Genomic DNA, 23,977 nt, shown 5'->3' with positions numbered 1-23,977 from the left:
GCACTAAATTACATAAGTTGGGTACACGTAGAGAAGCTCCATGTGTAAAATCAAATGATCAAAATCAACCCAAAAGATTCTTTCGGTCAGAAATAAACGTAAATGTTCGATGCTGAAGTTTGTAATAAAAATGAATTGATAATTTCAGGATAAAATCTGAGAAATGCCTTCAAATTGATGACATATTGGTTTTAATCTGATGTAACTGAATTAATCCAAACTCATCATCCGCTGCTCTTTGACAGTTCAGCCACGTTACAAACAGCCGAGTCAAACACTATAATTAATACAGAGCTGTAATGTTAAAGTCATATAACTGATGTCAGCTATGGAAACAATATCCACATAAACCTTTTTTAAAACCACCAGAATGGAAAAAGTCTGAGAGATGACTCAGCTGAAAGATGAGAGGAGATATAGATGGAAAAAATAAACAAATGACTATTTTCATTGTCGATTAATTGGCAGTTCTTTTGTACAAAACCCAAAGACACGCAGTTTCATGAAGGAAATATTCATAATCAAGAAACCGTCGTCTCCGCTCCAGAACAGCAGGCAGAACGTGATTTGAAAGGCAAACACTAAGCTAAGCTTAAGCCTTGATATTAAATCATGTGTTCAAAAAAAAAAAAAAACACAAATCCACATTCAGAGCAAAACCACATGGGAACCGACGCGGATGACGACATGACAGACAGGAAGCACTCACACAGACCGGAGACAAACCCACGGGTAATACAAAAACACAGGTGTTGTGTCACTTAGCCCTGCAATACCCCCCCCCCCCCCCCACGAATATGTGATGTCATGCATATTCACTGCAGGTACAGCAGGTGTGTTACGGCTGAATGTCGTCAGCTCTCCCTGCTGGTTCTGATGCTCACGGTGTCGTTTTTAAAAGCCTGAGTAGAAACACGTCTGTAATGCTATGAGGCGCTTTATGGCGACCAAAAAGAAAAACAAAAAAACAGGCTGCCCAGTTCCTTCCTTTTTAAATTTTTATACATTCCCCACCTTTTTTTTCATGCATCTCCTACAACAACCCTGATCCCTTAAAAATCATGCTGTGGGTTGTAGTCAACCATGCGCCGTCTTTGGATCGCTGCCCACGGCAGCTTCTCTCACCGTGTAATCCCGTCACAAACACCCTCTAATCACGTACTAATCTCTGATAGGTACACAGGCGTCACTATAATACTCATATTGTGCTGAATTATTACCACCATGTCAGAGAAAAGAAAAACACAACAACAACAACAACAACAACAACAACACATGATTATCGTGTAGCGCTTGTGGAACTTACAAGAAGAGACTTTGAGTGCACCCAACGCGTCTTCACAATCGTGTGATTGAATATATTGGAAATATATTACAGTCATATATCCTACAATATAAGCTGATGGTGCGCTGTATATATGTATATATATATATATATACAGTCTGAGATATATGTATATATATATATACATATATACACACAACACATCCTGGATGTTTACAAAGAGTATGAGTAGCATATTTTCCTTTTACATTTTCAATATACACTTGACATACACAGGAGGAAAAGGTTCAACATCAACAAACGACTGTTAAATACCGTAAAAATATTGAAAAAAACAAGAACATTCAGGGTCTGCCTGGTGAGTGTTAAAATAGGGTTTATAAATGAGAGGCTATAAGTACAGACGGAGATTACACATGTTGGGTGAGGCACCCGCATGAGGGAGACAAAAAACGAACTAAAAAAGGACTTAAATTACCCCCAGAGAACAAGTTTTGCAGCTCTCAGTTTTGCCCTTTTAAAGTAGTAAAAGGCCTAAAAGAAGCAGAGCTGGATGCAGGCATGCGGATCACCGGAGGAAAACAACATTCGGCCAAGAAATATAACAGAAGCACATCACTGGGACAGAAAGCCAAAAGCAACTGGGAAACAGATCTCCTGTTCGAGTAGAGACAAAAAGAAGAAGAAGAAGAAGCAGAAGAAGAAGAAGAAGAAGAAGAAGAAGAAGAAGAAGAGCTCTCTGGATGAGATGAGCTGCTATGAAGTTCAGCCGACGCCTCTAATCGGCTCGTCTCACCCTGGCCACGCCTTCATTACTGTGTGGCGTAGGGTCTGCAGATTCAACTCGATACCACCTTCAGTACAATAGGAGCTGAAAGCTGTGATGCCCCCCCCCCCCCCTTGTGTGGAATGTGAATGCACCGCGGTGACTTGGAGATAAAAACAAGGAGCTGGTAAACGGTGCTGATGAGTTACAGCGCTTCAAAAGTCAAGAGTGGTCGGTGGAGATTCAGACTGCAAGTCGTCATCAGTCAGAAAAAGGTCAAGAACGAAAGGTGGGAGAAGGAGGCGGGAAAAAAGGAAGCCGGATGTTTTTCGTCCCTGTGCGTTCGCTTCTCTTCATCTCGCCATTTCGGTCTGCTGCCGCATCCCAGCGCACGCTTCTCATAGACGCCTCGTCTCTGCAGGTCTGTGGCCTCCTACACCAACGTGGTGCTCCTCGGCCACGCTGCCAGTCACAGGGTCTGCGTCTCCTCTGTCCCATGAGGAGATCGGGGTGTGCCAGGGGCAGGGCGTTGTGGTTTTGGTTGGTGAGGGGGTCGGCGTTGGGGTGCAGAACCCCCCTCACTCCTGCTCCCCCCCTTTAAGCAGAGCTCCAAACCCTCCTGGATCTCAAATAAAAACCTTATGCAGGGAGACGGCCTGCCGCTGGCAGTGCAACGCTGTGCCGCTCCCAGGGCGCCACCCCCGCCCCGTCTCACTTCTTGACAGCCTGCCGGTAGCTGTGTCTCTGGCCGTCCGGTCGGGGCTTGCTGTTGCTGCAGCCGCCGCCGCCACCACCGCCACCGCTACCGCCGCCACCGCTACCGCCGCCACCGCTACCGCCGCCACCACCACCGCTACCGCCGCCACCGCTACCGCCGCCACCGCCACCGCTACCGCCGCCACCACCACCGCTACCGCCGCCACCGCCGCCACCGCCGCCACCGCTGCTGCAGCCGCTGGCCTTGCTGCTAGTGCCCCCGTCCCTGGCGCTGCTGGCCTGGCTGATTTGGCTGGCCTGGCTGCTGTCCTGCAGCGTGGGGCTGGACTGGGCCCTCTGCAGCCTGTTGTCCTCCAGCAGCTGGGACTCGAACACAGCCAGGTCCTCCTCGCCGCTCCGGATCTTAGCTCGCAGCAGCATGACGTACGTCCCGTACCGGGTTTTCTGTAAAAAGAGACAGAGAGTGAGCCGTAACAATGATTTCGTATCATATCATTTCGTTCTTTCTCTTGAATCCAGCTCACCTCAAACTCAAGATACTCGTCTCGCTGCCGGTACTCTTCCAGCTCGCGCCCTTTGACCTTCCGGTCGGGGGGATAGGAGCGCAGCTCCGCCAGCTCAGTGGACAGGGCTCTGAATCGAGCCTTGTGGGACCTGATCTGCTCCTCCTGCGAGATCAAGATCAACACGGACTTCAGGAGGGAGACGAAGGAAAACAATAACAAACTCTTTCATTGAGAGTTGTTAAATGCTCAGCCTGTTTTATTTTAGTCTTTTATTTAACCTTTATCCCACTGCAGTTGTAACTCCTATTTTCTTTTACCAGCATTATAATTATTATTTCTTCAGACTTTTTAGTTTGTTCTAAATGTTTCTAGCGTGCCTTAAAGTGGGAAAGAGATCTAGACGCTTCCAAGTCATCTACACCTGGATATCGACGACAAACTAATAAAGCTGGAGAGACTTTTGTTGGAAGTTGTGTGATAAAAATCAAAACACGCTGGACTTCAGAATCAATGGAGGCAGACTTGTGTCTCTACTTTGGAAACATGTCTAAGGAACCAGGAATCAGAGACAAATATACTAAATATTCTAACAGTAAACAGATCGACTTGAGGAATGAAAGGCCTGCAGTCATAAACCACTAATGACCACTGGGTAATATATCACATCGCTGTTAAGTGGCGTGTTTATTCATTAAAAATTCATTCTAATTACTCTGCTATGAGGTGATGAAAAAATGACGTGTCAACTTCTTTTGAAAATGGCTGCACAGAACAGATCATTACTCTGCTGTTGGACGTTTCTATCGGCGTGTTTGGATGAATTTCACAGGATGCTGGACTTGACTCAGAGCCGGGTCTCTGGACTATGAAGCGAGTTCAACATAACCAGGTTATCTTTTGGTTATGTGGTTTAACTAACCCCAACAAAGCCGTCCTACAAAGCCGGTTATCAACTCTGTAAATCAACTCAGGGTTTCTCAATCTGGCTGTGAGTGCATTCACAACAAAAGGGGCGGAGTAAGCAGCTTGTGACCAATCACAAACATGGACGAGTCGGCGCACTTTACAAATACAGAGGAAACTATAATATCAGAGAAATACGAAGGCGTTAACCACAAAATTCAGGCTGAAAGTAACACAGCGGGTCATAAATCACTGAATGTGTGAATGCGTGAATCAACAGATTTATAATCTCACTGCTTCATCTAGAGCAGGGGTCTCAAACTCCCGGCCCGCCAAGTCATTTTATGTGGCCCGCGAATCCGCCAGCACAAAAAAATAGAAAAAACACTTTTATTTTTTTAAAGTTAGACTTGATAATAAAAATATCCCCATAGTCGAAATTATGAGATAGAAAGTCATAACTATGATAGAAAGTCATAATTCCGAGATAGAAAGTCATAACTATGATAGAAAGTCATAATGATGAGATACTTAAACACAGAAGCAGCTCTTTGGCTGGTTACTGTACATTTGAAATGGAAATGTATTGTGAGTACATTGAAGACTACTTTAAACGTGGCTTTAAAAACACATGAAATACTTCATGTCGGATTGTGCAAACACACCCTTGAAAGGATTTTAAGCTTTGAACAAAGTTATTGTAATAACTTGTTTGATATTTGTCTTTGCTATTTTCTTTAATAGTTTGATCTTTGATAGAGTAATGTGGGTTCCTTAACCCTCAATTAAAAGGATTTAAGTTATAATAATAAGTTTAATGTGCTTAAATATATGTTTACATTTATATAACTACATGTACAATATTTTTACACTTGAATAAACAATAATCAAATGCAGAGACAGTTATTTACCAATATGTTAGGAGTAGTTACATTTACACAGTCTTACATTTACAACCGGCCCTTTGAGGGCGACCGTGATGCTGATGTGGCCCGGAGTGAAAATGAGTTTGAGACCCCTGATCTAGAGCATATAGATCTGATTATTTCCGTCCAAACTCTGTTTCACACGGCCGCGGCTGCAGCTAAAAGAATTAGGTTAAAATATCATCGCACACGGCATAAAAATACATCTGCAACACATTCATTTAACAGAAAACACACATGCAATTACAGTCAGATCCATCGTGCTCCAGATGAAGCGGTGATGTGCTGATTCTGTTCATTTAAACATTCACACACTCTGTGATTTAGTGCCAGCTGTTCTTTCTGCATTTGTCAGTTTAAAATGTGTTACTTTTAGTCTGGATTATGGCTTTAACATCTTTGTGCAACATTATATTAATGATCTACGTGCCGAGCTGTGATTGGTCGGTAGGCGGCACTTTTATACGAGTTGATTCTGCGATTTCGCCGTTGCCATCTTGGATTACGGTGGTCGCCGTTGTTTTTTTTGGCAACCAATCAACAGACATTACCATATTTGGACTCAGGAGGAGTGACGTCGAGACACCGTATACGTCTCTGGTAGCGGCAGCAACCTGTCAATCACAGTAAGCCCCCCCCCCGCCATATCATCCCCTGCTTTATGGTCTGTGTGACTCTAAATGGACCATAATGTACTAAATGAACATCATGCTGTATTGAAGAAGACTTGAAACTAGAGATTGAGACCATAAACTCATGCTTACAATGTTTACTGAGGGAATAAATCAAGAGAGAAGTAGAGGAGTCGCCCCCTGGTGGACACTAGAGAGAATGCAGCTTTAAGACATGAAGCATTGACTCCACTCAGCAGAACCGGAGGTTGTCGCCTGTCTCAAACATGGCGATCTCCCCCCCGGTAAGAAGTGAACCTCCGTCGTAAGACTAAAAAACTCAGAGTTAACCCTGAAGTTACCCCGCTGACCCCAAATCCTGCTTAGCAGCACAGGCCCCAGGTCCAGCCCCCCTGTAGGACTACAAGCAGCCGTTCATACCTCCGACAGTTTGGACACCGTCCCCGGCAGCAGCGGTCGGCTGAACTTCTTCTGCGAGCCGATGGCTGCTGGGAAAGGAGGAGCCGAGAATATGGCGGCCACCGTGTTGATCCGCGTGATCCAAGACTGCATCTGCTCCGCGTTCCTGTACGGATAACACACAAAACAATATCACAAACAGATCTGAAACATACTTATCAGCTCCTCTCACACGCTCACATCACAACGCGGCTACAAACATCAACATCAAAGGGATCGGAGAAAACGCAGCCTCGCTGTTGACAAAGAAATTATTCCGGAGCGGATTAACGCATGAGAGAAAAAAAAGGGGGCCTGTTTTACACTAACGGACCCATTAGGGCCCATGAGAAATATCAGGTTGAATCAGACAGCCTTGCTTAAATCCCTGCGGAGAGACGGACAGAGAGAGGGAGAGAGATGGAGAGACAAAGAGGAGAGAGATACACAGAGAGGGGTACAGTATCTGGGACGAATACAAGCTGCAACTGGAGCACAGAGTTCGTCCTCCTGGGGGGCCGAGACATGTGGCCACTCATGTGCCACTTCCTGGATCCTGATAACACACAAATGCTCACCTCCACCTTTCCTCATACACATCCACCCTCACACAGACTATATATATACATACATATATGCATCCTGTTTCATTGATCCGTGTGCTCTCTTGCATGTGCTCTGCACAACACATATGCACATGAGCACAGCTGGCACAGCGTGTCGTTTGCTAAAGGCTGAGCGCTCAGCTGCGGTTAGTCAGCCACAGCTACAGAACATGGTCCAAAAGTACGTGGACAGCTTGGTGCTACACCCGTGTGGGATTCTTGAGTAATTGATCTGCTGCTTCAAGGTGCAGCAGGTGAGATCTGGTAGGAGTTTTTAGTTTAAAACGTTCAAAAAAGGAGTTTGTTTATTGGATTCATTAAAAAAAAGAACATTTAGAATTGTCGATGGTTTACTGGCTTCAGAGGGTTTGAAATTTAAAAAAATAAATAAAGAGGGCTCCGGATTGAATCTTAAGGTGCAGGTGTCCGTGTGCACAGCGGTTCTCTCCACGTTACTCACGGCGCCTGGAAGAGATACACCCTCCAGTCGGCGGTGCGCAGGTAGAAGACGTTGGGCCTCTTGCTGTAGTCCGAGGCCTTCATGGCCAGAGAGTGGTGGACGGACACGGCGTTCTTCAGGTCCTCCTCTGATAGCTGTTTTTCCTGCCGGTACTCCCCCTGGCACGGCAGTTATGAATAAGAAATGAACGCTCGGATTAACACCAAGGTGTCTGAACACTTATTAAAGTTGGAGAGCTGACCAAGGACATGTTTTTATTGGAGGAGAGTTAAGGGCTGCATAAAAAACACTGCATTGAAACCTTCAGAAAAACAACCGACAGTCTCTGATCTAGACTCTGGACTGGAGAACATCAGATTATTCTGTATTCATCTATATTAATCTGTAACAATACCGAAACAATACCCTTTCTGATCGATGTCTTCACACCACACTGAATGTAAACATTTAAAAAAAGATTGCTTTTATTATAGAAATATAAAGCTCCCTGAACGAGTCTCTGCATTTCCATCGCTGATCAAACAATGACTCTAAATTGAAGGTACAGTGATACTGTTAAATAATCATAAATAATGTATTCAAAAAGTCCTCTAAAGTTACTATGAAGTGATTTATACTGGCTGTTGTTTTAAATCTTTCCCTCATAGCCCTGGTACATTTTAGAAACTACAACAAATCCCTCCCTACTTTGAGGAATTTAAGTGTTAAACTCTTTACGTTCTCAGATGTTAAATGATCTTTATCAGGACAAAATGGATAGGAGAAATCTAATCCAAAATCAAGGTAACAAGACATTTAACTTCTCAGTACAGTACTCAGAGCTCGCCAGGATGTTACGTCACAGCACTTTTTAGAGTGTAAACAGGAAATGGGTTCAGCAAAGTGACTTCCTTTGAAAGATAAACATTTTTGGGGATGAAGTGTCAACGGGTGACCTGATTAAAACATTCTGAATCTCCATCGTGAGGAGAAAGAAGTTTGTTGCTGCCATGAAAAGTAAAAACAGGATGTTTATGGAGACGCAGTCACCTGATATTTTAAAGGTTGAATAATGAATATCAAGTAGTAGCTGTTACAAATCGCTTCTCACGCAGCCTTTTGAAGTATTTATACATAAAATATACTCTGTATTGACGTGAGTGACTTACTTTCTGCAGATAGAGAATGAGCCCTTTGAGGATGACGGAGAAAGTCTTCCACCCTCTCTTCCCTCTCGGAGCTGAGAAGATAAAACGTGTTAACGTTAAACGTAGTTTTGGACATGAGCCCCTTTAAGGAACTCCCCCCCCCCCTCTGCTGATTCCTCCTTTTTTCTTAATTTCTATTTTTGTTACCTCGTCCAAACTGTTTGTTTGTTTGTTTGATTACAGAAAACACTTGGTGACCTGTGCACTGGTTAAGGAAGAACCCATTACATGTTGGAGAGGATCTGAAACACGATCAATATCAAAGTATTTTGGTTGTTTTGTTGAGCTGGACCGGCAGTAAACCAGCACCGAGGGCTCAGCGCTACTGTTACCCGCCTAGAACTGCCTGATCTCGGCGAGTCTTTTTGAAACTTGCCGCTGGTATTGACGTCTCTAACGTTTTCCTTGTCGGCAAAGCATACAGCAATCCGGATCTGATCCACATAAATATATTTATTTATATATGTGTATATATAAAATTGTATGTATATATATGTATATAATATATCATTTTTGATTTTAAATGAAAATGAAAAAAGCAGAGTTGTCATATTTAGTTTGATTGTAAATGTGAGGATTTATGTCTAACTCTGCTGTATTTCCCTCAGTAGTGTCCTCCTACAAGTCCCGCCCACTGCCGCGCCTCTCTCCGTAGGCACAGCTGTGCCTCATCTCCTGTGATTGCCTCCAGCTGACATAAATACTCCTGTCACTCTCATCCCAGTTGTCAGTCCGTCCGTTTACCTACCTGGTATTCCGACCCGAGTAGTCCGTTTGTTCACTCTCTGAAGATCCGCGACTAACGATCCATTTCGTTTTTTCAACTTGCCTGCCGTCCAGTGTCGAGCCTCGGGTTTTCACCTGTACGAACCGGTCCCCAGTTCCACCTCACCGCCGCAGCCCAGGCCACCAGCACTCGCCCGCTCCGGCACCTTCTCCCGAGGATCGGGATGAACCCATGCAGTTGGGACGGTTCCATCTGTCTCAGGATGAGAGGGAGCGACGAATCCGTTCAGGAGCCTGCCTCTACTGTGCCGAGCCGGGTCACCGTATCCCTGTCTGCCCGGTGCGCCCAAAAGAGAGGGCTCGCCAGTAAGAGTGGGAATACTGGCGAGCGACTCCACCCGACTTCCCCGTCCCAAGTCCCGTCTCACACTACCAGCTAAGTTATGCCTGCTGTCCGGTGCTCTACTGGTCCAGGCCCTGATTGACTCCGGAGCAGAACAGAGTTTTTTGGACTCCTCCTTGGCCTTCGCTCATGGGACTCCCTTGGAGGAGTTGGAATGCCCTCTTCAGGCGAATGCTCTGGATGGCAGTGGCTTGACCAATATCACGCACCGGACTTGCCCTATTACCCTGCTTGTGTCAGGAAACCACCAACATGAGATCTGTTTTTACATCTTCTCTACACCCCTGACGCCCCTGGTTCTGGGCCATCCTTGGCTCCTGGACCATAACCCACAGATAGACTGGGCAGGAAACAGAATCATCGGATGGAGCCCTACATGTCTTTCGAGGTGCCTCAAGTCCGCCATTCCCCGGCAGACCTCTTCTCTCCACACCCCTACTACCGGAACTGATCTCACCTCGGCCCCTTTGGAGTACGCAGATCTCAGCGAGGCATTCAACAAGGAACGAGCCCTTTCCCTGCCACCCCACCGACCCTACAATTGCGCCATAGAACTATTCCCCCGTGCCACCCTGCCCTCCAGCCAACTATACAACCTTTCCCGACCGGAACGCGAGTCAATGGAGACCTATATCACAGACTCCCTCGCTGCTGGAATTATCCGCCCGTCATCGTCCCCGGTGGGAGCAGGGTTTTTCTTCGTGGCCAAGAAGGACAAGAGTCTCCGTCCTTGCATCGACTACCGAGAGGGTTAAACCAGATCACCACCCGGAACAAGTACCCACTACCCCTAATCAACTCTGCTTTTGAATCCCTACCCGGTGCCACAATTTTCACCAAGCTAGACCTCCGCAATGCTTACCACTTGGTTCGGATACGAGAGGGGGACGAGGGGAAGACCGCTTTCAACACTCCCCTGGGACATTTCGAGTACCTGGTCATGCCATTCGGACTTACAAATGCACCAGCCGTTTTCCAGGCTTTGGTGAACGACGTGCTCAGGGATTTTCTCAACCGGTTTGTGTTTGTCTACATCGACGACATTCTGATTTACTCCTCAAACCTACAGGAACATTGCCACCATGTCCGTCAGGTCCTTCAGCGCTTACTGGAGAACCAACTCTTCATCAATGCCGAGAAATGTGAATTCCATGTCACCTCCGTACAGTTTCTTGGTTTCATCATTGAGGAGGGTCAGATTCGTAAGGACCCAGAAAAGGTTAAAGCGGTCACCGAGTGGCCGGTCCCCTCTAACCGGAAGAAGCTCCAGCAGTTCCTAGGATTTGCAAACTTCTACCGCTGGTTCATTCGGAACTACAGTCAGACGGCGTCACCCCTAACCAGACTCACCTCCTCTAAGGTGGTTTTTCCCTGGTCCCCCGAGGCGGACCGGGCATTTAATGCCCTTAAGGAGCGATTCACATCAGCCCCCATCCTAGTACAGCCGCCAGTTCGTGGTCGAGGTGGACTCCTCCGACACCGGAGTAGGAGCAGTATTATCACAACGCTCAACCACTGACTCTAAGCTCCGTCAGTGTGCTTTTTTCTCTCGCCGCCTTTCCCCGGCCGAGCAGAACTATGATGTGGGCAACCGGGAGTTACTGGCCGTCAAGCTGGCTCTGGAGAAATGGAGACATTGGTTGGAGGGGTCAGTCCACCCGTTCATTGTGTGGACCGACCACCGAAATCTCGAATACATCCATTCTGCCCGGCGACTGAACTCCCGCCAAGCCCGTTGGGCTCTGTTCTTTGCCCGTTTCAACTTCACCATCACCTACCGCCCAGGAAGTAAGAACATCAAGCCCAACGCCCTCTCTCGTCAGTTTTCCCCAGACGAGGTTGACCCAGCTCTGGACACGATTGTTCGACCCGCCTGTGTCCTAGGGGTTCTCACCTGGGCGATAGAGTCTGCATTGCGGGAGGCTCAGCCAGACCCAGGAGGTGGTCCTGTACAATGACACCCGAGCGTACGTCCTAGCCTGTACCACCTGTGCGCGCAACAAGGCCTCACACAGACCCCTGTTGGACTATTACGACCTCTGCCTGTTCCCCACAGGCCTTGGTCGCATATGGCATTGGACTTAATCACCGGATTTCCCCCCTCCGAGAACAACACGGTCATCCTTACCATCGTGGACCGGTTTTCCAAGGCGGCTCACCTTCCCAAGCTCCTGTCGGCCCACATGTTGGTTCAACATGCCTTTAGACTCCACGGCATCCCTCCCTTTCTGATCGGGGTCCTCAGTTCTCCTCCCAAGTTTGGAAGGCGTTCTGCCGTAGCCTCAGTGCCACTGCTAGCCTCTCCTCCGGCTTTCACCCCCAGACCAATGGGCAGACCGAGAGGCTTAACCAGGAGCTAGAAGCCATGCTCCGATGTGTAGCGGCGGAAAATCCATCTTCCTGGAGTCGTCACTTGGCCTGGATAGAGTACGCACACAACAGCCATACCTCCACGGCAACAGGTCTCTCCCCCTTCGAGGCCTCCATTGGCTACCAACCTCCCCTTCTACCCAGCCAAGAGGTCGAGATTTCCATCCCGTCTGTCCAAATCAACCATCGCCGATGCAGAAGAGTCTGGAGAGAGATTCGTGCCGCCCTACTTCGTTCTTCCGAACAAAACAAGCGTCTGGCTGATCGCCGCCGCACACCCGCCCCCACCTATCTTCCCGGCCAACAGGTCTGGCTTTCCACCAAGGACATACCCCTACGCACTGAATCCAAGAAGCTCTCTCCCAGATTCATTGGCCCATTCCCCATCGTCTCAGTTATCAACCCGGTCACGGTCAAGCTCTGTGAGGATTTATGTCTAACTCTGCTGTATTTCCCTCAGTAGTGTCCTCCTACGAGTCCCGCCCACTGCCGCGCCTCTCTCTGTAGGCACAGCTGTGCCTCATCTCCTGTGATCGCCTCCAGCTGACATAAATACTCCTGTCACTCTCATCCCAGTTGTCAGTCCGTCCGTTTACCTACCTGGTATTCCGACCCGTGAGTAGTCCGTTTGTTCACTCTCTGAAGATCCGCTACTAACGATCCATTTCATTTTTTCAACTTGCCTGCCGTCCAGTGTCGAGCCTCGGGTTTTCACCTGTACGAAGAAGCCTTCCAGTTAGTTCCTCGGAGATCAACTGTGTCGTCTTGGCGTTCCTGTGTCGAGCCTCGGGTGTCACACAGACGATCCAGCCTGCCTGCCAGCCGCGGACGCGGACCGGCCACTTCCCGGCTAAGATCCGAGCGGAGCGTGAGGACGCGCCTCCTGCTTCGTCTGCCGCTCAGCAGGATTAGCCACTTTTCGGCTTGGAACCGTGTGGAGGCGTGGAGACGCCTCCTATTGACTTTGTCCATTTCCTGTCTTTTCCCTTGACTGAGAAAAATTAATTATCTTGGTTTTGAAATAGAACTCTGCTGTCTGAGTCTGCATTCGGGTCCATGAACACACGACATCATAACAGTAAAAATACTTTACAGAAAAAAACCCGGATTAAACTCATTAGCAAGACCAGCTGAGGTGGTGATGTCATCAAGTAAGCTGCTGTTCCAATTGTCCGTACTGCTTCTCTGGACTTGGAGTCTGGACTTGGAGTCAATTTACAATTTATGTCATCATTTTGACACCAAACGCGGAGCTAAATTTAGCCTCCAAGAACAACATAAAATTGTCTAAGAATTAAAAGGCAGACTGCAATCGCAGCAAAATACATTTACAAAAGTTACAGCCCAGTGCATGATTAAAGGTATGTGAGCATAACAGACTTTTAAAAATGTCAGTTTGTGAGGAAACACCATCGCAGATAGAGTTCAGGAACTAGCAGCAATCTAAGAGACGAGCAGTTACTTGTCTTCTTCATTAGCTGTTGATGAAAGCACAGACAACGCGGACACATATATCCATGTCTATCAGAGGCTGAAGGCAGACTTGACCATCAGTGAAGAGCTCTTAGATGTAGCTGCCAGGGGATGGGGAGGGACATTGGTGCTAAAAATAGCTTTGAACAAAGTTAATGTAATAACTTGTTCTTGATGATATTTGTCTTTAATTTCTTTCGAAGTTTGATCTTTGATAGAGTAATGTGGGTTTCCTAACCCTAAATTAAAATGATTTATGTTACAGTAACAGAAATGTGCTTAAATCAATTTTTACATTTATATAACTGCATGTACAATCTTTTTACACTTGAATAAACAACAATCAAATGCAGAGACAGTTATTTAACAATATGTTAGGGAGTAGTTACATTTACACAGTCTTACATTTACAACCGGCCCTTTGAGGTCGACCATGATGCTGATGTGGCCCAGAGTGACAATGAGTTTGACACCCCTGCTATAAAGGAACTCCACCATGGTCACGTGACTTCACTTCTCCACCACGAGGCTAAAGGAGGACTAGTGTTCTAGTGAGGATGTTTAAAAGCTTCTAAACTCACCAGAGGGTATTTACTGACCTATTTTATATCAGAGAACTCAATGTTTAAATCTCTAAAGTTTATTTCAGACATCTAAACCAGAAACACATTGACTTTGAGACTAATTTCTGGGTTGTAGGACCCTTGATGTGAGATTGTTTAGCTGTTTCCTAGAACAAGAGTGAATTTTGAATATATATATATATATATATATATATATATATATATATATATATATATATATATATATATATATATATAAAACAAAAACCTGAGTCTTCGTACTTCTCTTGCCGTCCGAGTCGGCGTGGACTTTGCGGACGAGGAAGCCGTTCTTGTACAGCAGCGATCCGGACGGATGCGTCTCGTCTGTCAGCGGCTTCCCAGAGCTGCCCTCACCCTTCACCGGCCGGGAGGTGTTGGAGTAACACAGGCTGTCGCCCAGCTCCGAAAACGACTTCCGCAGCTCTTCCTCGTCACTAAGGAGACAAAAAAATAAAAAAATAACAAAAATGCGCATAAACAGATCCCATGGTGATCAACACTTATGTGTCATGTCTCATTAGCGAACACATCATCATCGTTCGTCCTGAGACTCAGGACAAGAGGGCCACAGATTTCACACACTGACTGGGAAACTTCTCTCTTTTCATACAGAACACATGAGTAATGTCCAACGGGCCACTGATGGCATCTTGGCAGAAGCTCTTTGTTGCATCGTTAGAAACATGACGCTCTGTGTGAATGAAGCTGCCTTCAAGGCTTTAACTGTGTGTGTGTGTGTGTGTGTTTCCTGAGAAGCCGTCTCCGCTCTCCTCCATCAAACAGCTAAAGAGTGACACCTCCTCCTCTCTAGTTCCAGCTTTGAGGAGAACAAACAGAGGAAGCGTCACTGTTACTCTTCCTCCTCCTCATGCAGCCTCACAGAGGTGAGGAAGAGTAACAGTCAGTGGCGGCTGGTGGAAAATTTTCCATGTTTAATAATAAAGAAATGTTTATTTATTGAGATGCCCCTATGGACCTTGTTATAGGAGGTAAAGATCAGGAGAAGTAAACATGAAGTGTAATTATGAATACTGATGTTAAATTAAGCTATGATGAGTTTTCACAATTAATTTACCATCTCTATTAAATCTTGATGCCTCCATGACCAAGTTAAGCAGATGAGACTGAGGACAGCTATGTAGAAGAAAAGATGTTCACTTTGCCTAATATGTAGCTTGATAGAGTTCTCCATGTGTGTCCTGGTGTTCTCATGTTTCCTTACCTCCTCATCCCTCACTCCCGTAACTGTCCATGCTGGATCCGTCCCCGTTGTTTTAAAAAGCTAAATAAGTTATTAGCATGACGTCATCCAGCTAGCCAAACCTGTCTGGTGTACAGCTAGTACAGAAGCTTCGCATGTACTGCTTCCCTTTCCCGCGAGTCTGCTGTCTGATTGTGAGGTCAGATCTGATATCAGCTCTTTGGCTGCAGAATCTCCGCCAAAGTTCTCCTCTCAAACGGGTCTTGGAGGAGGAGTGCTCGCGCTGGCGCTCGCGCTCGCGCCTGTAGAGACTTCTCCTGACGAGAACGCGCAGCGAGGGGGGCCAAATTGTTCTGGCCCCACGCTGAAATTTAGGGCGCTGATTGGCTAAATTGTATGTCACTCATTTATATCTTTAATCAGCAATTGGCAAAACTGCTTCATAGACCCGTCTCTTTTGGGCCAAAACGATTTGGCCCCCCTAGCTGCGCGTTCTGAGACGTGTCGTGCACACAGACAGAGAGCACGAGCAGAGAGCACACAGGCGGAGAGGACGAGCAGGAAAAGCATATATTTTGCGCAGATATCATATTTTACACATATTACTGGGTACATTCCATAGTTCAAAAACACAAATATTGCCAATTTGTATAATTTATGATTATTACAATTGGTTTTTTTTGTGGTTTTTTTTGTGGCTCAAGGTGGGGCCAGGCCCCATTGCCCTCTATTGGCCAGCCGCCACTGGTAACAGTGATGCTTTACAGACTCTGAAAAGCCCCACAATAACAGACTTTGTGGTAAATGATACAATAATATTAACAATATTTAATTTAACTCCTTTATTCTTATTCTTGCGATCAGATCCAAACTTTTTCTGTTTACTTTTGATTTATTTCTTAATTGTTTAATGTTCTCTGAAACTTTATACATTTTAATTATAATTCAGAAAATAAAAACTTCATAATGATTTAGTTGTATACTGTAGCTGGACTATACAGGAGTTTGGCCCCATTTTGCTGGACAAGGATGATATTATTTTATTTTATGGGATTTTTGTTTGGATGATGACAGACTTTTGTTATCTGTGTTCTAACCCCATTTCATTTCGTTTGTATCTTAACTTCTTGTTTCGCTCCTTTTTTATTATTCATATATGTTATTACTGTTTCTATACCAACTTTTAAATGTGTTAATGTCCTTTTTTGGTTTTATTTTCATTTACATTCATGTCTAATAACACTAACCCTCTTTTATTTCTTTTGTGTTTGATTTTGTTTTTGTATTACTGCATATTTTTGATTTATTCATTATTGTTTTATTAGCATTTTGTTTGTTTGTATCGTATTATTTGTGCATCCATTAGCATTTATTTTTATTTGTTTGTTAAAATCCTTATGAACTTCTGTTTTTCTGTACAGTTAAATATTATTAAATGAATACATATAACAGTATTGCAAGTATAACATTTGACACACAGACAATACTTAGTGTACATATTACTACAGCAGTGTTACTCTCCTCTATATAACGCCCCACAGTGTGACTTTAGAGGGATTTGTCACATTAGGAGACGATGGACGCTTTAGGCAACAACGCCGAGCGTCTCTGCATCCGCCTGCTGAGGCAACACGGCAATTCCACTTGTTACCTCACCGGGCGGCACCCATGATAAAAAGTTCAGCCCGAAAATAGAAAAATGGCGGGATGCCGAGCCCCCCCGAGACCACGCTATGAGTAACCAACAGTACATAACAGCAGTTAACCCTGAACAGGAGCCAGAGAGCGAGAGCGAGAGAGAGGAGGGAGGCAGAGACACAGAGACAGAGCCAATGAGCATCTAGCCTGTTGCCTGGTAACTGCTGAATCCCATTCTACACAGAGACAAAGTGGAGAGGAGATGGAGAGAGAGAGACAGGGGGGGAGGATGGATAAGAGAGAGAGAGAGAGAGAGACAGAGAGAAAGCTGATCCTTCTCTGATGGCAGAACATTATTCACAATAATATGAGCAAGAAGAGGAGAACAAAGGAAAGGAAACAAGAGGAAATTGAAGAAGAGGTTCAGAAAAGAAAAGATAGGAAAGGAAAGGAGGAGGAGAAAGAAAAAGAGAGGAAAGGAGAGGAAAGGAAACAAAAAAACAGTAAAAGTGAAAGGAAAGGTTAAGAAAATATAGTAAAGGAAAAGAGAAGAAAGAGAGCAGAAAGGAAAGCGAAAGATAAAGGGAACAGGAAAAGACACGTAAGGACAACTAAATAAAGGAAAGAAAATACAATGAAAAAAAGAAGAAAGAAGAGGAGGAAAGGAAAGACGGTGAATGAAGTGGAAAATAAATTAAGACAAATTAAACGAAGAGGGGAGAGGAGGAGATGAGAGGAAAGGAAAGAAAAATACAATGAAGAAAGAATCATATTGTAAAGAAAGAAAGAGAGGAGGGCAGAACAAAACAAGGAAACAAAAGAAAAGAAAAGAGAAGAAAACATAGACAAATATACAGGAAAGAAAGAAGAAAATAAAGGAGAGGAAGCAAAAAAACAGAGAAAAGAAAGACAAGAAAAATAACAAAGAGAAAGAAAAGAAAGGAGGGGAAGGAGGAAAGAAAAGGTTTGTTGATGCAATATGAAGAAAGGACCGAACAGGTGGACCCGTTGGAAGAAATGCATGCTGGGTTCTTTGTGCTGATGTTGCTGCTTCAGTGTAGCAACAAGAGAAAGAAGACACAAATTCATCCTCTCTGGTGCTTAAAGACGCTGGATACAAACGATGAAACTGATTTAAGCTAACGATGCTTTAATTTGAGAGTTTTTTCATTTAGTAGAAGACAAAGTTCTCAGACATGAAATGTTTGAGAAAAGCAGGAAAATTGTCAAAATTGACAACATTTTGATTGAAATCTGGAACTAAACTGGTATTACTGGAACTGGAATTAAAGTTTTAGCAAACATCAGGAATACTTCAGTACTTGACAGGTTTCAGTACTCATGTTACAGTACATTTACTCAAGTACTGTACTGAAGTGGAATTGAGGTACTTGTACCAGTAATAATTCCATTTCATACTCCATACTTCTACTCCCCTGTCAAAGGGAAATATACTTTTGACTCAACTACATTTATTTTTTGAATGCAAGACTTATAACGGAGTATTTTCACACTGTGGTATTACTACTAGTTCTTCCACCACTGTCTATCGCCACACAAAGCACTGATGTACTATTTAATATGACATGACGTAGGTGGACGGCTCACTGATGATTGGCTCCATTTAAAATGGACGAGTAGGATGAAAGGAATAATAGATGGGGTTTGTCCGTCTGTCCATCTCTCATTTCATACATGGTTCTCTGAGCTGCTCTCATCACATCATACATCTACGCCCCGTTCATGTCCACAGATCTCCCTGCATCTCTGACTTGTTGCGTCTCTCTTTCGGCGCATGATGCCCACCATCACCACCACCACCTCTCTCCCTCTGCTCTACACCCCCGCTGCTGAATGAGGAAGCATGTGTGTGTGTGTGTCTTTGTTTGTGTGCGAGTGGATAACATGTGGGTGAATCCAACTGCACCACCGAGAGAGTGGCCGAGTCTTTTTCTCTGCGGGGGTGTGAAACAACATCCATCGGCGTGTTTTGCGTTGTGTTAAAATACTGCGTGCCCACACACACACACACACACACACACACACACACACACACGGCAGATTTCACATGTACAATTTGTATTCATGGTTTGTTTTTGTGTCTGAAATCACACCTCTATCACAGGAGGCCTTTGACTGGACTAGAGCGCCTCAATCTGGGTGTAAATTAGTAAATCAATGCTGGCCGCTCTATAAAATAGAATAGAATAGAATATGCATCTATGAAACTGTATTTTTCTTTGGAAACATAATTCAGTTTTTCTTTTTATTTCTTTTACTGCCCATTTACATTAGGGCCGCTGCGCTACGTCGCTGCGCTACGTCGCTGCGCTACGTCGCTGCGCTACGTCGCTGCGCTACGTCGCTGCGCTACGATGACAATTGCATTTTATTGTGCAATTCTGAATTGGTGACAAATAAATCCTCATAATCCCTTCTATTCTAATACAATATTCTCATAAAATCTATTTCATATGATTCTTGACTCTTGCTGTACTCATTTTTCTTTGTGCACCAGAACACAAAGACTAATTCCATGTATGTGAAAACCTGCTTTGGCAATGAACCTGTTTCTATTTCTGGATATAATAGAAGTCAACACACACTATTTTTCCTGTGATTACAAACTGCAAATTGCAAACGCACAAACTAACGATGCAAACATTTACCAGTGAGACGTGCACAAGAGCAAACAAAAGCAGCATTCGCATCCTCTGAATCAATACGGAGCTGAAGTGTATCCGTCACACGGTGTCCGTCCTTGATCTTCATCTCAGTGAAGAGAGTCAGCGAGTGAAAAAATCTCCCCTGTGTGATGAAATATGCATCAACTAAGCAAGTAGGCTGTGAAAGTGATGGCAAAAGCGACACTGTGCTCTGCTTCCACATCAGGGTTTTCAAAGCTGAGACCGAATTCACTCAATGATCCGGATGAAACATTCAAAAATGAACTCTCCCAGACCTGCATCTCTTAACCTGTAATTCGTTGTTGGGAGGTGGATTCTCCCTTTGCTCTGTGGTGTTTACGTGTCTAAAAACTGACGTCTTGTCCGTCCCCGTGCGGCCTCTTACGCGGCGGTGGTGTTTAAATAGCTGTCTATATGTCAGCGGACATGTTTGAACTGGATTGCCAGCCTCTCTGTGGATCTCCTCCTCGATCCGCTCCTCTGACCACTTTTTGCTCGGCTGTTTCGGGAGCGCTGCTGCAGCTATTTTTGGAGAGGTAGTGGGAGGCTGTGGTCACACCTTCTTACAGGATGCAGGTAGAGAGCCATTTAAATTGAGTGTCTCTCTCTTTGACAATGTCTCTTTGTGTTCTCTTCTCCTTCATACTCACAAGCACAGACGCCAGCGCACATACAAACACATTTGTGCATACAGTATACATCCATCTGTTACTGTGTGTGTGTGTGTTTGCTGAACACAGGGAGGAAAGAGCAATGCGGTAGCTATGGAGTCGTATCCATGGTGCCGTAACTATGGCAACAAAGCTTGGAAAGCTGGCGACTTAATTGCCGTCGCTGAGTCGCTCCGGAGTTGTGATCCAGAACAGCAACCCTTGACACACTAATGTTTCCTTCCACATGGCAGACAATGCTCACGTCATTAATGAGGTTTCTAACAAGTTAATCAATATCCCTTATTGTTTTCTGCCCTTCAGGATAATGTGTGTGTGTGTGTGTGTGTGTGTGTGTGTACATGTGTTTCAGTTAATCATTGATGGGGAAAAGGACAGAAACAGAGTCACAGACGAGGGGAAAATGAAATAAATGACGTTTAAGGATGGAGACTACAGGCAGGAATATTGTGTTTATTTCATACACCGGTCATTTTTGAGAGTCTTATTTTAGACTAGTGGAAAGAAAAACATCCAAAAATACACATTTAAGTTTTTATGTTACTACTTTGTCTGTTTGTGTCTGTAGATTCCTCCTAAATTCACCAAATGTTACCATTAGATAATTCCTCATTTGCATATCTAAACATAACATTTCAGAAAACTTCTATTACAAAAAATCATCTGGTGAAGTTTCATGGTGATATCTATGAGTTCATGTTTTGACGCTATTCACCTGCAGTCTTCCAAATGTCTGTAATGGAACTAAACATCTCTTTAAAGGACGTTTTCTCTAAATGAGTTTGTTCTCAGACTCTGATCCAGAAATCTCCACTTCAGCAGCTCTTACATACACCAAACTGTACACTTCCATTCCTCTGTGTTCTGAAGGTTAACACAGAGGGGTTTGTTCACACAGCATTCACAGACTCATTTATACTACATTCTATTAATAAAAACATGGAGAAAAGATATCCAAAAATCTCTCTGTAAAATGCATCATTTCAAAAATGTGAAAGTAAAAATTTGGAAACTTTTAATTCAAAAAATAATTGTCTTAATGTAAGTAATGAACTGGGGAAGTTCCATGGTGATATCTCTTCGTTACAGATGTTTTACCCTCTTCACCTGCAGTGTCTTCCCTTAAATGTCAGTTCATCATTGAAGGAACAGAACAGAAACAAGGAGGAGAAAACTAAATAAATGTAGTTTAAGGTGAATGATATCAACATAAAATGACTTACAGGGTCCACTGCAGCTTCTGGTTCTTGATTGAGTTGTAGAGCGCCTGCAGAGGAAAACAAGAAAATCACATTTTCAGACAGATGTGTTAGCAGCTTGGTTCAGCTGATCACATCTTACAGGTGTACTGAGGCTTTCTGTGAAAGCTGCACAGTAAGCAAGACGGCTTCATTCAATAAATTGTACTCGGAGAAATGTCATCCCTTTCCTCGCTGCTCATACTGCCCTTTTGTCGGAACTTAACTCGTTTTCGTTTTGCCAAACAATCCATCAATCATCCAATCAGTCGACGTCCACAACATCAGTTACGAAGCCATTATCGGCCGAGCTCCCGGCCTGTCGAAGGATGGACCAGCAAATCAATCGGCCCGATAAATAATTTAGACTTTGACGCAAACGCATCGACTGGCGAGAAGCAAAATTAAGTGACAGCTCAAGAACATGAAGACCAAAAAAACCCACCAAATCGATAAAAACTAAAACAGGACAAAGACATTAGTGAAATGTATGAGTGCATTCATACATTTATCTACTCTGAACGTGTAGAGATGATCAATTTTAAATAACAAATAAACTGAACAACTTTGGGCTAGTCGGACAAAACTATTTGAAGTACGACGTTGTGATGGACAGAGTAATGATCAATTCAATTAATAGACAGATGAATGAATGAAAACACTCATTAGTGGCAGATAGGAGCAGTGGTTGATGATCTGTTATTAGTAAAGTAGTGACACCACATTGTACATTAAGTAATAGTATTATAATAAGATAATAAACAGTGATAACCTCTTGTTGTGATCGTGTCTCTCTGGGTCAAATTGATCACTATAACAGATGATTATTACAACCAAAGAGTTTTCCTGTTTCTTTATTTATTATTCAGATTAACATCTAATCGACATGTGTAGATTTATCGGCTATAAACCAGTTCTGCTCAATGATTTGCAGCTTTCATCCAATTCAACCAGACAAACTGTAATACTACGGAGGGATCACCTCCTCAGTATTAACGGCATGTTTGTTTAATTTCTACAAACTTTATTTAGGTTATCGTTTCTTTGTATTCATTCCAACTTGTTTGTGAGTAGCCTCCCTTTCACGTCTTTGCACCAGATTTTCTTTTTTTAATCGTGATTTTTGTGGTCGTTGTTTCCACTCTCAGGAAGAAAAAACCCTCTTTTACTTTCATTATCATCAAAATGTATCAACACTCAAAGAAAAAGTAGCAGCAGGGAGAATGAAAGAGTCTAATGAGGGAACTGGAAGTCTGGAAACATCTTCCATTTCCTCGAAATCTGAAACGACAATCAAGACGATTTCCAGCTACTGCAGACCAGCATGAGGCCGTCACACTTTAAGACACAGATGGAGGCCGCCGATAGACAGCAGTGACAGCAGAGGTGATGAAGAGGACACTTAAAGGCTCTTCATCACCACCTCCTTCACCTCTGAATTCCTTGCGGACCGGTCGCCATCCGTTCTCTCCAACCGCGACCATAATTGCCACAAGAGGGGGAAGAAACCGCGCTCTCAGCTAAAAACGATCATTTCCCATTACATTCCTTTGATCGGAGAGCTGCCACTAATGGTCCTCACTTGGGTTCTTGCTGTTTTAGACTTCAAACCTATTATGATTATGATTTTGTTGCATTGTGACTTTTAGTCGAATGAAATTGGATTTATAATGGGGTTTGATTCGACGTGCCGAATCAGGTTCATTCCCAGAGTTTTCTGATCAGAAATACTCCCATGAATATTAACGAGCATCCAGCTCGGATCGTTCCAGACTTAGTTCTAGTTTCCATCAGCCTACTGTAAATATCTTAGCATTCAAACTAAATGCGCTCATACATTTTAATAATCATAGACAAGAAATACAGCTGAGTTTCTCAGAGTCGGACGATTTCAAAAGTGGAAGACAAACTGCTTCTGTAGCACAAATCTGATCAACATCAAATATTAACAGTGAATTTGTAAGCTGTACAAAGTTTACTGATGCTCAACAACCGCAACATCTATTCTGTCTGCAGTCCATCATGTGTGAGGGAAGAAAGATGTGACAATAAAACAAACCTCTGGCAAGATTTACCCTGCAGCCAAACATTATTTATGTATGAAATAGTAATTAACATGGATACAGTGAGTAATAGAGCTGTGGCTGATTGTTGATTAATTTGCAGAATATTGTCTTGATTAGGTTTAAATAGAGAAAACTGCTAAAAGGTGACGATTAAAAAACAGCTTGTTGTCCGACCAAAGGAACCAAACTTAAAACATAGTTTCTTATCACGTAACAACATGTCAAATACCCACGTTTGGTCAGTGGCCCTCGCCGTCTGATACCGACGCACCTTTTAGTATCTGTATGGGACGAACCAGGCTCTAACTCAAGCCTCGGTTATACTCCCAAACGGACTCATACACAAGACCACTGCATACTCAACGGACGCATAGAGGTTCTGTTGGAGGACGCCTTCCACTACAACCACAGTAGATCACTGCGATCCACATGTAGCTTGGCCTTAACCAGTACTTTTAGTTGCCTAAACCTAAC

The 23,977-nt window shown here is 44.1% G+C and overlaps 1 protein-coding gene across 1 annotated transcript in view; it reads right to left on the bottom strand.

Moving 5' to 3' along the window:
- Positions 1-2,677: 2,677 nt before the first annotated feature.
- Positions 2,678-23,977, bottom strand: part of LOC306794548 (uncharacterized protein) — a gene marked incomplete at both ends in the record, with an annotated part of 59,238 nt that continues 37,938 nt past the window's right edge. Inside the window, 8 exons of the mRNA XM_079292659.1 lie at positions 2,678-2,940; positions 2,993-3,212; positions 3,293-3,436; positions 6,156-6,300; positions 7,239-7,396; positions 8,387-8,457; positions 14,243-14,436; positions 21,423-21,466. Coding sequence (XP_079148785.1) covers positions 2,678-2,940; positions 2,993-3,212; positions 3,293-3,436; positions 6,156-6,300; positions 7,239-7,396; positions 8,387-8,457; positions 14,243-14,436; positions 21,423-21,466 — 1,239 coding nt within the window. The remainder of the gene's footprint in view (positions 2,941-2,992; positions 3,213-3,292; positions 3,437-6,155; positions 6,301-7,238; positions 7,397-8,386; positions 8,458-14,242; positions 14,437-21,422; positions 21,467-23,977) is intronic.

Source organism: Melanostigma gelatinosum, assembly GCF_949748355.1.
Source record: "Melanostigma gelatinosum genome assembly, chromosome: 21".
In the NCBI taxonomy this organism is placed as follows: Eukaryota; Metazoa; Chordata; class Actinopteri; order Perciformes; family Zoarcidae; genus Melanostigma; species Melanostigma gelatinosum.
This window is presented reverse-complemented; position numbering and strand designations above follow the sequence as displayed.